The sequence below is a fragment of the Manacus vitellinus genome, unplaced genomic scaffold (assembly GCF_001715985.3).
Source record: "Manacus vitellinus isolate BGI_N305 unplaced genomic scaffold, ASM171598v3 scaffold_7_pilon, whole genome shotgun sequence".
Taxonomy (NCBI): Eukaryota; Metazoa; Chordata; class Aves; order Passeriformes; family Pipridae; genus Manacus; species Manacus vitellinus.
In genome coordinates, this window is record NW_021940813.1 from 4,362,422 (window position 1) to 4,380,542 (window position 18,121).

General features: G+C 45.8%; 1 protein-coding gene across 3 annotated transcripts in view; it reads left to right on the forward strand.

The window, feature by feature from the left end:
• BCOR (BCL6 corepressor) overlaps positions 1-17,186 on the forward strand; it is a 40,397-nt gene extending 23,211 nt beyond the window's left edge. For all 3 annotated transcript variants that reach the window (XM_018084255.2, XM_018084256.2, XM_018084257.2), the window contains 5 exons: positions 6,173-6,339; positions 13,165-13,310; positions 14,439-14,516; positions 14,727-14,877; positions 16,053-17,186. In XM_018084255.2, the coding sequence (XP_017939744.1) occupies positions 6,173-6,339; positions 13,165-13,310; positions 14,439-14,516; positions 14,727-14,877; positions 16,053-16,347 (837 nt within the window). In that variant the 3' untranslated portion in view covers positions 16,348-17,186. The remainder of the gene's footprint in view (positions 1-6,172; positions 6,340-13,164; positions 13,311-14,438; positions 14,517-14,726; positions 14,878-16,052) is intronic.
• The last annotated feature ends 935 nt before the right edge of the window (positions 17,187-18,121 follow it).

Consider the following 18,121-nt stretch of genomic DNA (forward strand, 5'->3'; position numbering starts at 1 on the left):
GAACTGTATGTTTTCTGCTTTTGTTGTTAGTGAAGAGCGTGTAGTTTAGGAGAAGGGTTTTATTTTATATTCTTTTCTCCAAGGAGTATCTGGTATGTGACACAGGATGTAGCACTTGGAGTGTCCTCTTGCATGATCAGACGCATCATAGGAGCACTCTGCCTGCTTTATACTTGGAGTCTGGAGCTGCTTGGCGTAGCTGGAACAATGTTGTTTAATGAAACGGGCCCCCTGTTGCTACAAAAATCAGAAACCGATGAATCCTTCAGCTCTGCCGTTTTAAAAGCGCGCTTTTATTGGGGAAATATGGGCATGAGCGCTGTTGTTGCTCGATGTCACGTCTTGCACAGAGGTGTTTCATTGCACGGAACAACTGCTGCTTTCGGCAGAGCTGCAGGGTTTGCCTTGGTGGTAAGAGGGCTGCCTGGACCTCAGAGCTGGGCTTGAACCCCACATGGGAAGGTGGCATCCGCCCAGGTCCAGGTGGGGCTTTCCCAGCCTTGGGAATTTGTTGAAACCTTGAAATGCCCTTTGTATAGCTGGAGACCTTTGTGTGGAGAGAGGCCTTGTCCAGCTCTGGAAGGCAGGGTTTGTTGGAAAGGTTTTGTTTACCCTAGACAAAGGCTTCTTCTAACCCAGGGCACTTCAGCTCTAGCTGGGAGGAGAAACCGTTGTTACAACATTGCTGTGGTATTCTCCGTAATTTAAATGGTTTAATTTTCTGTGGATCCAAAATCAAAATATGTTGTAGGATGTGCTCCAAGCTATCGCTGTGTATTTTCTTCCTGTGCGGGGTCTGTCAGGGTGAATATACTTGGACACTTCACTTTCTGTGCCCAGCACACTCCACTGGGCACAGCTTAATGGGAGCAGCTCTGAAACTTAGTGTTGGGGTGATGTCCTGCTCGAGCAGGGGCCCAGGGCTCTCCATTCCTTTGATAGCAGGAGCTCTCAGCAGCATTGTCTGGTTGCAGAAAGCTGGGGATGCCCAGGCTTGCCAAGGTGGGGGGTAACCTTGTGTGCCACCCATGCCTTCCCGTGATTAGCTGATGGGGGATTTTGATTTTCTGACTTGAATTCACCCAAAAGTTCAAGTGAACACCCATGTTTTTAATAGGCTTAAATATTCAGATCATTTGATTTGGTTGCTCAGCTGGTGCTGGCAGCAGTCGGTTTCTGTTGTTGGGGGAGAGAGGAGCAGAAGAGCTGAGTGGGGGCAGGGAAAAAGGCTGGTCTGTGCACCTGATATCTGGGATCTGACATTGTCTGTGTCTTTCAAGGCTCAGAGTGGTGGGTGGCTGTACCATCCTGTTGGGGCTTCATTTGGCCTGTGGTGAGCTGTGATGGTTTTCAGGCCAAAGAGGCTGGTCAGGGCAATGAGGCTGGTGAAAGGTCTGGAGCACAAGTCCAATGAGGAGCAGCTGAGGGAGTTGTTTAGCCTGGAGAAGAGGAGGTTCAGGGAGACCTTATTGCTCACTACAACTACCTGAAAGAAGGTTGTAGCCAGCTGGGGGTTGATCTCTTCTCCCAGGCAACCAACAACAGGGCAAGAGGACACAGTCTTAAGTTGCCTCCCCTTAAGGGGAGGTTTAGGTTGGTCATTAGGAAGAAGTTCTTCACAGAAAGAGTGATTGGAAAGGGCTGCCCAAGGAGGTAGTGGAGTCACCATCCCTGGAGCTGTTTAAGGAAAGACTGGATGTGACACTTAGTGCCATGGTCTAGTTGACAAGGTGGTGTTAGATCAAAGGTTGGACTCGATGATCTCAGAGGTCTTTTCCAGCCTAGCTGATTCTGTTATCAGTTGTGGAAACTCTGTAGGTGAGGAGTTTCTCTTGCTAGTGATGAGACTATACAGCAGGCAGAAAAACTGAATTTCCTCTGTCTCCAGAAAACATGAGAATGGTCAAAAAGTTACAAATTCCTTTATTAAAAATAAAAAGGAGAAATCTGGATGAGTCAAGGTAACATGCTGGTCTGTGAGCTGTGGCAACTGCGCATGTCTATTTTCTGCCACCCTGGTTAGCGGGGCAGCAACCTTTGGTGGGCACATGAGGGCTTCCCATAGCTGCTGCAAAGGCAGCGGGCAGCCCCGTGGCCACGTGCCAGCTCAGTGGCAGGGGAGGCAGACGAGTTTGCATTGTCAGGGCCACAGCTCGGGAAGGGGCGCCGGTTGCTGATTCAGGACTCAGAGCTGCAAGTGGCTGGCACTGCATGGCACCATGGAGCCCTGGCAGTGGCAGGAATGCTGTATTGCCCTGAGACCGGATGAGCTCGTGCCTGCCCTTGGCAGCCTGCCCGCCTGCCTTTGCAGCAAGGGATGCCCTGAGGCCGTGCAGGGTTCCCACTCCAAACCCAGAGGCGGTGCTGGCACCTTCAGCAGGCAAAGGTGCTGGCAAGCTGTAAATGCCACTCCCAGACCCATGGGGAGCCCAAATGCTGCCAGGTCATGTGCCTCTGCCCTGCTCTCAGTCCCACAGCACAGATGTGCCCCAGATCATTGCGGGGAGCACGACACAAGCGGTTACAGTTTTGCGTGCAAAAGCTGACGCGAGAGTGAAAAATGTCGAAGGACAGATGCAGCTTGTGTCTGGTCAGATAAACTACAGGGCTGCAACCAACAAGGCTACTTAAAGACAGTGCAGCAAATGGTCTTCGGCTCTGGAAATCCCTGCTGAAGCTTTGCCTTTTCTTCACTAGGCTTCTGCTCCAGGCCTTGCTTTGGCAGGGTGTTAGCAACCCATCCCAGTGTGTGGGCACTCTCCAGTCCATTCTGTTTCCCCGGTTTGAAACAAATGACTTGAGATAATGGTAGTCTTAAAACTGTAATTTACTTTTTGTGAAGAGGGAATTACAGGGAGAGTAGAGTCTTTTGGGGGAAAAATTACAAAAAGGCTTGCATAATGAATTTGATGTGAGAGGAAACACTGGCTGTCTTTGTGCCGCTTTTTGGTATGTGTCTGGTTGTGGTGGTGTTGGCTGGGGTAGAGTTAATTTTCTTCACAGTGGCTGGTATGGGGCTGTGTTTTGGGTTTCTGATGAACCCAGTGATGATAATGTAGAGATGATTTTGTTATTGCTGAGCAGTGCTTACACAGAGCCAAGGCCTTTTCTGCTTTTTGTACTGCCACGCTGGTGTGAGGAGGCTGGGGTGCGTGGGAAACTGGGAGGAGACGCAGTTGGGACAGCTGACCCCAGCTGACCGAAGGGATAGTCCATACCATATGACATCATGCTCGGTATATAAAGTGGGAGGAAGGAAGGAGGCGGGGAACGTTTTGGGGTCATGGCATTTGTCTTCCCAAGTCACGGTTACGCGTGATGGGGCCCTGCTCTCCTGGAGATGGCTGAACCTGCCCATGGGAAGCAGTGAATTAATTCCTTGTTTTGCTTTGCTCGCGTGCACGGCTTTTGCTTTCCCTCTTAGACTGTCTTTATCTCAACCCTTGAGTTTTCCAACTTTTACCCTTCTGGTTCTCTCCCTGATCCCACCGGTGGGGGAGCGAGTGAACAGCTGCTTGATGCTTGGCTAGTGACTGGGGTTAAACCATGACAGTGGACTCTCAAAGTTCTCTGGTCAGTTTGGTATTAAATCCTTCCTGCAAAGGCAGTGAAATTAGAGGAATGTGTGGTGTATGATAAGGGGGTGGGGGAGAGAGGATATTTGTTTCCAGGGGGTTTAAACACACATGAAGGTAGGGCTTATCTGGGCATGGGGAGAGGGTTTGCCCTGGGAACATGCCTCATATTCCAGGATCTGGCCCTGAATCTCCCGTGTCACTGCCACAGGAGCTCCTGAGCATCATCCTGCCCTTGCAGTGCTCCCCTAGGGCTCCTGCACCCTGCACGGAAATGGGCATCACTCCTGGGGTTTGGTGTGGTGCTGTGGGGAAGTACTAAGGCTCAGCATAGAACACCTCACCCAAGGGCAGTGTTTTGAGGTCGGATGGAGGGGAGTAGTGCATCTTGGTGGCAACAGACGTGCCTGGGGCATGGGGGATGTGCAGAGGGATGCTGATCTCTTCCCTTGGAAAAGGAGTGGGACTTGCTGCAGAGTACAGGTTGGGTGGGAGACTGATGCAAAGGGCACATCTTTTGATGGAGTATGCATATTTGCATATCTTAACGCTGCTGTTTGCAATTTGGCTAACAACCTGCAGGCAGTGGCAGCGGCTGTGGCACATACCTTGGCTGGTGAGGTGCTAGTTTGACTCTTTGGATTAACTGCTAGTGATTTTCAGATTGCTGATTTAAATAGAGCACCTGAGCAGACATTTAAATTGCCCTGTGGCATTCTCATAGCCTTTCCTGAACGTTAGTGAGAAATGCTTGTGAAACCAAAAGTGTGTTTGTGGCACCACATGTTCCTGTATTCGGCAACGATGGCTAATTTTTTTGTAAATTGAATAAATCATGTTAAAAAAAGTTAATGAGGCATTTAATTAATTAACAATGTAGAGTTTTATGGTCTTTATAGTTACATTTTGTGGTTAATGACATTCTTCTTATAGCCTCTTAACACAGAATTGCCCGACAAAATTAGCCTTTTTGTCCAGTAGTAGGTATTCCACCCTAGGACAGCCTTTGCTTTTTACAAAAATAGATGAAAGGTCTTTTATTTTGAGTTGCAGAATCTATTTTAAATGATAACTGCGTGCTAAAAGCAGAGCTGAATACGGCAGCTGCTTCTGCTACCTATATCCATCTGCTAATTTGCCTGGCAGAGTGGTCTGGTTTTGAAGGAAAATTCATACCTCCAGAGTATAATTTTGCACAGCCCTTTCTTCTGGGCTTGAGCATGTGCAGGGTAAAAAACATCCGTTCTGGACCAATTTTTGGCCTTTGGGCTGGTTGCAGGAACATAAAAAACCCCTGTTCTCTCTGGTAAGAGGGGGGACTGTGGGGGTCCCAGGTTAAACCGGTGGGTGAATCAGGTGTAGGTGGGTGCATCACTGGTGGCAGGTGCAGGGGATGCTCTGGTGCCTGGGACAGGCAGCTCATTAGCTCCTGGCTTTAGCCTGGTTAGTGAGGGCCTGCTAAAAGAGCAGCTTCATGCTGTATCCTGGATACCGGCTCTCGAGTCAGGTATACCCAGAGCACAGATTATTGTGGGCTTTCCGGTAGATTCTGAAACGGGAAGAATAAATGCATCGCCCCCGATGTTGTTTTCTTCTCTTGTTTTGGCAAAGCAAATACTCACCCCCTCCATGTACCTGGCTTAGCAAGGGTGTCACTCAGCCTTGGAGAGGAGCAAATGCAAAATTAATGGTTTACCACTAATCTGGGAATGTGTGGGCTATTTTATACATTGAGCATCTCTTAGAAACGTGTTTTGTTTTGCTTTCTTTTGCATCTGACACAAGTCGAGGAAGATTTGCGCCATCCTGAATTTTTAGTTGAGTGATGGAGCAGTCATTGTTTCAAGGCTGCAGGACAGCGAAGAGCTGAGTCTGGCCTAGGCTCTCGAGCGTGGTATATTTGACTGCAAGATGAATCGTGTTAAATTCACATGGCTTCCTGCGGCGCAGGGCTCGTTACTGGAACCTGGCGCCTGGCTTTAGTTCTGCATGCAGAAACCGGGGTGGATGAAAACGGGATTTCCCCGATCTTGATAGAGCCGGGCTGGTTTTTGTTTGCCGATGGCAAACCATCCTTTGTGTGTCTTAAATGTGTTTTTGTTTCGGGTCACGCACTTTTTCTTTTTAAAATCGAACCAACTGTGTCGGCTGTGCTGCTGTTGCGCTTGCAGAATTTTCTGCTGAAAAATGTAGATGTAAGAGTAAAAACCTTCCAGCTAGCTTTACGTGTGGAAGTTTTGAGAAGTGGAAGGTTATGGGTTTTATCTGCAAAGTTTGCACATTCCACCTCTGTGATGATTCCTGAGGTTGTGTGTTTCGGGAAGGTCCCTGTGGGGTGCAGAGCTCTCGGTGTCGCTTTGCCCAAACTAGTCTGCTCAGGGTAGTCATGGTCTCTGCTGTGTTTCCTGAATAAATAGGACTTTCAAGAGCTCTCCCTTTTATTTTCCCTTTGACTGACCCATCTCAAAAAGGGCATATCACAGGGATTTTGTCTTTTGCCCTTTCTCCCCCCCCCCTTTTTCCTTCAAATAGAGAAACCTGTGCATTCACGCACCGAGAAATAACTCTGATGCATCTGTTTTTCCTCCTGTTTCCAGGAAGTGGTTCTGTATTGTTTGGAAAACAAGGCGTGTGATGTGAATCATCGTGACAACGCGGGTTACTGTGCCCTGCACGAGGCCTGTGCCAGAGGCTGGCTGAGCATCGTGCGGCATCTCCTCGAGTACGGCGCCGATGTCAACTGCAGTGCTCAGGATGGAACCAGGTTAGCAGCACCTCTGGCCCCAGCATCGGGTGGTCACCACCACCGGACCCCTTCCCTCTGTGACTTCTCTATTATCCTCCCCTTGTCCCACCCTCCCTATCCTGCATGAAACCCTTGAAGCTACCAAGGTCCTCCTTGTTGCTGGTCGTTGGGCAGGCGCATGCAGTTAATAAAGCAGTGGGGGCACACTTCTGTCGTGACTCGACTTCGGTGTAATTTAATTTTTTTTTCTTCTGGGAAATTTTCATATGTTGTGCCTTGGTTGTTTTTTGGTGATTTTTTTTTTTAGAGTTAGTGAAATTGCCAGCTGCAGGGCAGGAAGGCAGGAGCTTGAGCTGCAGCCCTGCTTGCTCGCCCTCCAGTTCCTTTGAGTTGTGCCAAAGAGTGGGTTTTGCCTTGTTAGCAGGGTTACTTTAAAGAGCACTTCAGGCTTTTGTGGCGATTGGGTGTGCAAGTCCTGTATATGCCGTACAAAAATGTTGTTTTGCTGAACTGTTAAACTATCTGCTCATTTGATATTTTGGATTTACTTTTTTTTTAAATCCTGAATTAGCCTTTTTTAGTTTCCTTCACAGAATGGTAGGGGTGCTTAGTTCCTGTGCTGGCAGAATAGATAGCAGGCTTTTCTTTTTTGCATTGTGGAGATAAAAATGCTGCTCCCACCTTTTTTCAAGCTTCTTGTGTATCTCCTAAAGTACTTCTTTGACCACCTCTGCGGGGCTGACCTTGGGGTAACTTGTCCTCAGCATATGCGTTATTCAGTCTATGCATTTTGGAGACAGGTCTGCTTTGTATTCTCTGAATCTCCTGCAGTTTGTTATCTTAAATGCTTTATCGCATTCCCTATCACCATCCAAATAGCCAGGGAGGTAAAATTAGCGTAACTAAGAGCATGCTTTTGTTTTTAAGCTCTTTATTTATTAACTCGAGAAGGGAGGAGTCAGGAAAACAAAAAGAGGGCTGGTTAGGATGGTCCATTAAAAGTTCATGATGGTCCATTGTTACCAGCCCATCACTGGCCCATCACTGGCCCAAAGGAAGCCTTTTTGGAGAAACATTGAGATCCCGACTGGATTCCTCCTCTGTCGCCCACTTCTTTGTAAGAATTCTGTAGGCTGTAAGAGTTCTGTAGGCTGCCAAACAGCCTCGCATTTTCTGCTGCCTTCAGCTTTAATACATGACCTATGCAACAGCGGCGAGTTGCCATAAAAGGAAACCTAAATTATTTTTGTCTCACTTGCTGGAATAACCTATATAGAAAATTATCCCCAGGAAGTTTCTGATCAGTCTTAATCCCCCGCCAGTTCGGAGTCCACCTTTGATTTCTACTCACAGATGGAGCTGATTTCCAAGAAAGAAACTTGGCTAGTGTACCCTGAGAAGTTGTTTTGGGGAAAATGCATTTTAAAAGTGAACATAATGATGATCTGATCATAGGCGGTAATGTCAGAACTCAGCTTGCTGTTACCTCTCTTTTCTGAGGACAGACTTCGTTTTCATTTGGAAAGCTGCCCAACAGACAGCGTGAATCCAAAACACATCTAATATACAGATGAAAGGTGGTCTGGATGCCCTGAGTTGGGCAGGACAGAGAGCAGAAGCTTCTGTAAAGAACTTTGGATTGGTGTTATTGCTTTCCTTTTGGCAGGACCAGACTGCTCTGTCTCTGTAGTCAATCAGGACATTCATAAGACAAATCCCATTTCTCTCTTGAAGTTTTTCTCCTTTAACTTTTAGGAGGAAAGAGTCGTCAGTCTTCCTCAACTGTGCTGCTTTTAAAATTCAAAATCCTGAACATGTTCAACCCTTAGAAAAATACTAAAATCTTAAAAACAAACAAAAAACCCACCCCAAACAAACCCATCATCAAAGACTTGTCCCCTTCCCCTGCTTTTTTAACGACACTGAATATGCTTTTTATTGTCCCCTCTGCCACCTCACCTGGAAGCCTTCAAGTCTGCAGACAGTAACAGTGGATGTGTGTAGTTCTGTTCAGCACAGAGGAGTGACGTAACTGCATGTGCTTGTTGGTTAATGTGGCAGTCTGGGGTGTCACTTGCATCTCAGCTGCCTGAAGCTTTGGTCTGTGTTACTTGCTGCCTCTGCGATCAGCTTTTTGGAGGACACTGAAAAGTTGTGACAAATGAGGATGTGTCTTTAGTCTGTACAAAGAATGTCCACGTGAATGTGAAGGATGTAGTAAAGTTCTGCAGAGTCAGTGCATCTCTCCTTCCAGTCCTGCCTGAAGTGCAGCAGGTGCTCTGATCGGTTTGCTGGTTTTGCACGTGTGTGTTCTGGGAGCGAAGCAAATACCTGAGCCTCTTGCTTTTGCCTTTTATGTAGCCACACAGCCAGTCTGCCTTAAGTTTAGCAGGTAAGGCAGGCTTTCAGCCTCTGGCTCCTAATACCACCAGATATCTTGGTGAAGCCAGAAACAAACAAAGCACCAGACTGTAGTGGCAGTGCAAGGAGGTGACAGTGTTTATGAGTGTAGGTGTGGTGCAGTCCTGCCCTATTCACAGCACATCTGGCCAGGTTAAATGTGGTAGGTTTTCGATGTTTTTCCCCTTAAACTCTGCTGATAGACCACATGCAGCGCCTGTAGACCCTGAATACACAAGCAGTCTGCTGCTCAATTAGTGCCTAATCAAAGATTATTGTAGAACCCGGAGATCTTTAAGACCTGTCTCCGAGGTGCCGCAGTCACTAAGGGCTCTTAATCGTCTTACCTATAAATAATAATAGACCGTGCTTAAGAGTTGAGCGCTTCCCTTCCCTTACAGGACCCCAGTAAGTGCAGTAGCTCGTCAGGGGGTGTTCGACGACCGGTGCCAGACATTAGCAAGGATGTTTGCCGAGTGTCTTTGGCCTTATCTCCTCGTTCTTCTTCTCCTTTTACCTCTGCGGCGTGCCCTAGCTGAACCGCTGCCAGTATAGAAACAAAGCCACATGCCAGAAATACAGGCATCCCCTGCCTGTTAGCGAGGGCTCTACATTGCTCCAGAGTTTGTTCCCTGGATTTGCTCTCCGAAGCCAGTTTTGCTGTATCCTCCTTGCTGGCAGCTGATGAGCTCAACCTTTTTTTATTTTTTTCCCTGGGAAGACCATGCCAAGATGGCTCTCTTCCTGTGTCCTTTCATCTGGTCTTGGCAGAGCCATACCTTCCAGCAGCTAATTGCGTTAAAGAAGAGTCAGCCTGCGTAGCTGCCCTCTTGCAACTTGTGCCTTGCCTCTTCCGAGGGGCAGCGTTGTGTAACGGGGTGGATGGAAATAAAAATAAAACGCCAGAATATGGTATTGCTCGGCGAGTTACAAGACCTCTTACTGCAGTGAGGAAAATTCTGGTGGTGCCTGAAAGGCTGGGAGCAAACCCTGACTGGTGTAAATAGTTTATAATTTTGGTAGTGGAATGATAAACCCCCAGTGAAATGTTTTCTTAACTGTAGTGGTGGTAAAAATAGTAGGAAGAATTCGACAGTACACAAGAGAGGGTTGAGATGTGTGTCTTCTGTAGGATATTGCAGCTCTTGAATGTCCCCAGATCCTTCTGGGGCCTTTTGAAGGGTTTGTTTTAGAAACGAGCTGCACTATGTTAACTGTACCATTAGGGATAGAGAGTGTTTATTTCCACGATGCTCAGGGCGGAAAAGATTGTATGGGCAAATCCTCTCCAGGAGAGGACTCCCAGGGATCTATTTTTTTGACATCTGAAAAAGTTGCCTATTCCAATAGTCGCTTTTGCATCCTACAAAGAGGATGGTTAAACTCTGCCAAGACTGAAAAATACTCCCTCCTCTGCTGGCCCTGCTGGGAGAAGCAAACGAATAGCTCTGCCTTTGCATGGTCCCGCTTGTGAGCTTGCCAAGAAGCTGTTCTAGCCAGTGAAAGAGTCTGTCAGTGCTCCGTTTTTGCCTTTTTTCCCCTGACTTATCTATAGGAATCTCCTATTCTCCTCCCTCCCTGCCAGTGTTTTCTTTCCTTCCTTCTATTTATTGTTCTTCCTTCTTCCGCACGGCTTTACTACGCCTTTCCTTCCCCATGCCTCTGTAAAGTCCCTTCTCATGCCTGGGCAGCCTCCCTGTGCACTCTTAGACAACAAAGGTGGGTCTGCCTGCCCTGCTGCCTCTGCCTGTCTGCCACCACCACACCGGGCTTGGTGACCAGTAGAAAGGGAGAGAGAGGTTCCATCACAAGGTGACAGCCCATGTGCTGCCATTTTTCCTTCCTGGGGAATGCCCAGGCACCCTTTAATAAACTCGTTTGAGTGTCGTTAAATCAATTGAAACACTGAGTGGTGATTTAGATGCTGTTTTTAATAAGTTAAGGGATCATCTTGAATTCATTACTGCTTCAAAAGCCACTTAGGTAAGTCAGTTTAAAAAGAAGAAAACCCCAAGCAACACAAACAAGTAAACCCACAAACCAGTAATCCCACAACACTCTTCAACCCCCTTCCCCAAACCAGAAAATCGTAATTCTGAAATTAAATTTAAAACTGTGCGAAATTAAAGACTCCAGTAAAGTGAAGGAGTGGGGGAGAAAAAAAGCATGATTTGGCAGCAGCCGTAAGCCTCGTCTCTTCCCGGTGTCTGTTGCCAGACTTGCAGCCAGGGATGCTTCATGCCCAGTGGGGGACAGGAGGGTTTGCAGCAAGGCTGACCTTTCCTGCTGTAGATGCTCAGAGTGCCGTGACCCGGCAGCTCCGGCCTCAGACGCCTGCTGACAGCCAGAAACACCCGATACTCCTTCAGCCTCTCTGTCGGCACCTCTGTTATTTGTTCCCTCTTGCCTTGTGTCGCCTGGGATGTTCAGCACCGATCCTGGATGCTCCGGCTGCCGCGTGGGCGCGTGGTGCTGCGGCAGTCCCTGCGCGGAAGCACTGAGTCAGGAGGTGGAGGTGGGAGGATGAGGCTTGTGGGGGATCCCGGGAATGCTGGCTTCTCCAGCACTGTTCTGTCTCAAAGGCGTCATATAGTATCAGTGTTATGTTAGAGATGTTCCCTCAGAAACTGAGAAGGGATATCCTGACCCCTTTGCAAGTGATCCTTGTGGACCTCTCCGGTCTTAAAATGTTGAAGTGGCTTTCCAAAGAACAGGATGTTGGGCTTTGAAGGCGTCCACATATCATGCTCTCTGCTGCCAGGGCTCTGAGGGTTAGCACAAACTGGATTGAGAACTGCGCTCAGCAGCTTGAGGATCACCTGGTTCTTCACTGATGGCAAGGGGTGTGCAGGAGGCAGGCAGCATGGGATAAACCCTCTCTCCATAGGGAACGAGCCGCAAAGCCCCCAGATGCACCTCCTCATGTCAATATGTCGTGCATATGTAAAGCCAAAATGGCATACAGGTCTCCAGCAAGATGGGGGCAAGCAAGAGTCCTTCACGTGTGACAGACATTAATCACCCTAAGTCATGCCCTACTGAAAAGTACTTGGAGTAAACACATCTGGAGCATCTTTTTGAGATGTGTCAGAGTCCCTCTCCTCCTTCTCCTCCCAGCAGTGCTGTGTGATAGATGGGAAAACGATGGTGTGCCGTCCTCTTCTGACTGATTTGATCCTCCCCTCCTCTGCCCTGAGCTCATGTGGGTGCCAGTTCATGCCAAAAGAGTGGTGACATAGAGGGAACATTGCCACGTGAGGCAGAAGGAGTGGTTGGACGCGACTTCTTCTCAGGAGGGAGTTTAAGCCCTGGTTGTTAGCTGAGTGTTGCTTGGCAGATCAGTAGACAGAGCGGAGAGGTTTGCTTGGCTGTGCTTCCAGATGACTTCCCCTTGTAACATCATTCTGAAAGCTTTCCAGGAAGGCAGTATGTGATCCTAGTTAAAGTCCTTCCTTACCTTTTTCATACAAGCTCTGTGAGAGCTTGAAAACCTTGTTGGGGGGCAGTGGTGTTGACAGCCTAAAGGAGGAGTGCTGAGCTGAGTTGAACTGCCATGATCACTGTCCATGCATTTGACTCCCCTTTCAGTTCCCTGCACTCGTCTAAGGAAAGGATGGGATTTTAACACATCTTCATTAGTCTGAAGGGTAATATGTTCTACTCCCAGACAACTCCCTGTTACGTATAATCAATTTTAAAGGCAAAAGTTAATGCGATTTATAATTAGTGATAAGGAATTCTAAACCTGGAATTGCAGGCATGTGTATTAATGAATAATCCTTCTGTAGGCTCACAAAATCTGTGTCTGAGCTTGTATAGATTGCTCATGCCATGTTAAATATGTTAATTTCTGGGTGGACTACACTTAAAATAACATGTTTTTCTGTTCTCTGATTAGGAGGGTGGAATTGTGCTGCAAATATATTCACAAGTACTGTTTAAAGAGGATATTCTGCACGGAAGTTTAATTCCTAGCAAATTTTCATAACTTATTTCTGTGTACATAATTTAGGAGCTTTGGGTAACTGATTTCCGTGCTTGCCCAGAGGCAGCCTGAGCGAGCCTTACTCCACAACACGCTGTTAAATTGGCAGAGATTTGGAACGGTAGAGTGACTTGCAGCAAAATTATGTTTGTGAGGCTTCACACAAACTCCTGCTTTCTGTTACAGCGGTGTAATTATTTTACTGGCCCTCAAAATGTGTGCAGCAATGAATAGACGTAACAGAAATGTCTGCCCTGAGCAGTCTGACTGTGAAGACGAGGGGAGGGGGTGATGTGCAAGTAAAACCGACAGTAAGATGATTGGCAACTGTATTAATAGTGCTACTTTCTATAAATAACTTTGATCTACAGTCAGAAGTTTCTTGTCAAACACATTTGCATAATACTGTTGAGTCAAAATGTAACGCTGTGATTCTTTTTTTTTGTTTCTCCCTCCAGACCAATCCACGACGCCGTCGAAAACGACCACTTGGAAATCGTCCGCCTGTTGCTGTCTTATGGTGCTGATCCAACACTTGCAACCTACTCTGGGAGGACCATCGTGAAAATGACCCACAGTGAGCTCATGGAGACCTTCCTCACAGGTCAGTGCCCATATTGCCTGGGGGCTTTGCTGGTCGTGGCAAATGGGGGGTTTTGTTCCCTGGCCTCCCAAAGTCCCTCCTGCCTGGAAGGGATGGCTCCATGCCAAGAAACCTCAGGGAGAGCAGTAACTCCCTCTCTGCCTGCAAAACCCCAGCAGCTGCAGGTGGGAAGCACAACCATGCATGGGGGCTCCTTCTAATTGAAACTCTTAATAAGTCATCAGGATTATTCCACTGTCAGATTTGCTAGGTAGGTGGGAGGTCAGCGGACTGTTTCCGTGCCCTCGGCTTTCTGTTTGAAATGAAAATAAGAAACTTGCCAAATCGAATTGTTACTTGTTAAACATACTCATATTTTCCCGTGGTCTTGCTTTTTATCTTAAAGTGTTTTCCTTTTTGCAAGTTCTGCCTTGTTTTATATCTGAAATGCTGTAAAACTACATTAAAGGCTCTTGTCTTTAAACATATCCATGTTGTAACATGGATTTAGGGTTTTTTTCCTCTTAGTGTTGGATGAAGACACTGCATTCCCTAATAACCTACCTCTGAAGGTGTTCACAGTCAATCAGTTTAAGAACTCATCCACTTATCTCTTCAAATGGTGTAGTGTAGAAATCCCATAGGTGTATCAGGACTCCAGAAAAATTCAGTATCTTGGACTTCTTAGCATCCTGAATCACAGTATCTTTTCATCAACGCAGTTAGTAAATCTCCCAAATTATGTCTGTAGAAAAGAATTACATCTTCTGAACATATCTGTGTGGAAAAACCTTTTTTATCAGTTTATTTGGGGCCAGAGTTTCACCCCCAAGCTGGTGTCCAGAATAACTGGGAAGGCCAAAAGGTGTGATGCATCCTGTTTTCACAAAACTAAAATGCTGCTCTCATAAGTTTCTGAAGCTTAGGGTTATGTCTGTCCCTGTTAGACCCTGGGTGATTGTTTGATGTGGTGGTTCATTATTTGATGTGAGAGAATGGTGTGTAGCATGTGCACCAGGAAAATAGTGTGGGATTTTTTGATGAAAGGTATGGAGGATGCATATTGAGTCTGTATGACACGCGGTCTGCTAAACTTGCCAGCTTTTTGTTCTCATCAGTATGTTTTTGTTGTTGTTTTTTCCTCTCCAGAGTATTTAACTGACCTGCAAGGTCGAAGTGTTGATGACCCTGGTTTGTACTGGGATTTCTATGGCAGCTCTGTGTGCGGTGAGCAAATGTTGCCCTTTATTTCTTTGTATGCGGAGACTTTAAAAACATGCGGCACGTGGGGGTGGGGGCTGTTTAGTTTTCATGGTGGAGGAAGCTAGGAAGGAAGCAAACTGATTTTATTTACAGATCACATTATTGGAAGAAAAAGCAAGGCCTGCAACAGTCTTTTCAATGCTGACTTGGCACCTTTTATTCAATTTTATTCAGATCCGAAAGATGAATCTGGATTTGACATCTTGGCAAATCCTCCTGGCCCAGGTGATGAAGATGAAGATGGCTTTAGCGATGTGTTTGAATTTGAATTTTCAGATGAGCCTCCCTTGCCGTGTTACAACATTCAAGTGTGTCTCTCTCAGGGGTAAGAACAAATGCAGGTTTGGGGTAAAAACAGCTGAGGCGATCAGCTTGGGCTGGTGGCAGTTTGTGTCTGTGGGGAAAAGCATTTGCATTTATGCAGTGTGAATGAAAGATCAATGCCGTGATTGCTGGGGTTTTTGGGAAATAAACTAATGGGAGGTGAGAGGGGGAAAGGCTGATTTGTCAGGGCTGAGTTTTGAGTGCCATACACTCAAGCGGCACAAGTGACGTTTGAACACAAGTTCCTTCCCTCACCCCAGACAGCAACTTGTTAAAACATCCCAAAATACCAGTGTTTCTAGTGCTTAATTTTGGATATTGTGTTTGTAAAGTGTTGTTAATTGTATTTTATGGGCTTTTCTGTTCTGCTGAGTGGACACGCTTTTGCGGATGACAAAATGACGCCATTACTGCTTTTCTAGACTTTGTAGCAAAACTGGTTTAAAGCTCCGAATTGGAACAAACAAATAAGCATCTTAGAGAAGATTCTATGATGTTTAATAATAAGCAAAGACCTGGAAAGTTGTATTATCTATTATGTTCAAGATATAAATTAGCTTTGTAAACAGCTACTGTTTACCATTTGCACCAATTTTGATGACAGCTGTGAGAAAAATAGTTTTAAATATTGATCATGAAGGAGTGCAGGTTTTACCATGTTTTTTATTATTTGGGTGATAGATGTAACTTAAGTTCCCCAAAGTGGACAAGATTAAATTTAAAATACCTGAGAAAAAAACCAACTCACTGTTTACTTCTTTTTAATATCAGCATCTCTGGAAGTCAGAGATGCTGAATTTTGTGGTTATAACTATAAGCCATCTCCTAACTTGCTAAATGGGGGTTGGGTTCAGCCAGGTGAACCAGCTGTACGAGCAGCTGTTGGGATGGCTGCTGGCCCACATGTGCGCTCATGAGCCCAGGTTTTATAGGCTCCAGTGCCCCTGCATGCCTGGACCTCTCCTTCCTCAAAGCTCTGGGCAGCAGGACTCCAAATAAATACATACACTCCTGCACATCTGTTATTCGACCCCTTGGGTGACAGCCTTGATGTCAGAGAGGTTGTTTGTGAGGGTGTGGTCAGGGAGGGTTTGTCACACAGTGACACAATGACAAGTCAGGAAGCCCATGACTTAATGTCAGTTATTGGAACCTCTTTCTCCTTCGCTTCCACAGACCACGAAACTGGCTTTTGCTCTCGGACGTGGTGAAGAGGCTAAAAATGTCGTCTCGCATCTTCCGCTGCAACTTCCCCAATCTGGAAGTCGTCACCATCACGGAGGCAGAGTTTTACAAACAGACTTCCCTCAGCCAGTTGTTCTCTTGTGCTACGGACCTTGAAGCATTTAACCCAGAGAGCAAAGAGCTCTTGGACTTGGTGGAGTTCACAAGCGAACTCAAGACTTTGCTCGGCTCCTCGCTTCACTGGTTGCATCCGCACGAGGACCCTCCCTTTGACATCCTCTGGTGAACCATCAGGCCATTTAATGTACAGTGCTCTATACAGTTACTTCTTTATTATGTATATGTGTTCAAATTAAATTGTTTCTGTAAAGAAAGGACACTATTAAATATGAAAATATCTTTTCCTTTATATAAGAGATCTGAATTCCAGTTGGATGGATTTTGGAAAAATTTTTTTTTAACTTCAATCAGTTTTTACAAAATTGTTATATAATGTTTCTTTAAATGCACACAGGCTTTGGGATAAGTTTGTTATTACTCGGAACACACTTTTTTTTTTAAAGAACACACCCACACATTGACTTTGTTTCATACAAAGCACTGATTACACAGAACATACTTTTTCTAGGTGATGTGATCAAAGTCGTGTGGCTTGTTTGGGAGATAGAATTTGGTAAGGCACTTGGTTATATTATTTTTGTTTTTTTTTTGTTTACAGAATTACCTGCTTTGGCCAGGTAAGCACTATTGAATATAATTCAATAGTTTTAAATATAAATTAAACCATATCCATACGCATCAACTAATTGTAAGAACTTTTATATCCTAATTTAAAAGCTGTGAAATTTAGTTTTCACACATCAAACCGGATTGTTTATATATGTTTAAACATTTTATGCTCTTTATTTAAAGAAGACTTTGAACTATTTTTTCTGTACCTTGTAAAATATTGAAAAACTAACATATGTTGAAGTTGCTTGAAACTGTACATAAACTAAATTTTCTGAATTGTGTGTTTATGTTTGAGATCTGTGTTTTAACTTTGTAAGTAAATCTTCTGCCTTTGTATTTATATTTTACAAAAATTTTCTTAAAGGCAATAAAACTGTTGAGAAATGAAGAGGCTAAAGTGACTCCTGTTAATTCCATGCCTGGCTGTGACATGAACTTTGCCTCATTAACGTTTATGAAAAGAGGCTCTGGGAGTAATTTCCAAAGTGGAACAGGGCTGGCACAGGTGCTGGTGAGGTGCTGATGAAATCTGAGGTAGAATCTGTATCAGCTTTCTAAATTCAAAGTTGCAAGAAAACATCAGGCAGGTGTGCTTGGTGGGACAGAATTTTAAAAATGGTGTTCACTATACTTTCTGTATCACCTTTTAGTTAAAGAATTGTGAGTAGGCTCAGTTATTTTCCCTCCTTTGAGTTGGCTGAGTTCTCCTTCCACCAGAGTCTGCAGAGGGGAGGAGAACAGTACCAGGGGAAATGCTTTAATGTGGAGCATTAAAGCTATGAGCACACTTGGGGGGGATCTAAAGGGACAGTCAGTGACCCAAATGTCACTTTTGCACAGCTCAGGACCTTGCATCTGAGAGTCTAGGCACTCTGGGCTTGGGCAGACCTTCTCTTCAGGAGCTGGATCTGCTCTTCCCCTTGTAGAAAGAAGTTCTTGCTGTGAACTCAAACTCCTGAGTTTTACTTTGGGGCTGTTCTTACCAGGAGTATGTCTTGTGATAGCCAGTTACCTCTGAGGTGTTTAAATCGTGGTGCTCTTCTGATGAGGGCCAGAAACCACACCAGAAGGGTCTCGAGCAGAGCACCTGGTCAATCTTGAGAAAAGCATCTGGGAAAAAGTTTCTCCATTGTCCCCAAGGTCTGGGAGAATGATGCCTCATTTCTGAAGGTGCACTGGAGGGAGATACTCAGAGCTGGTGCTTCTCATGGCGTGTTGCCATAGAGTCTTTTGCCAAACATTTTTACTGTGTGTCTTACAGTGGGGCTGTTTCTGTGGGTAAGGTGGTTTTGTAGCCAAGCCAAGAGGCGAGAGAGGGGTCCAAAATC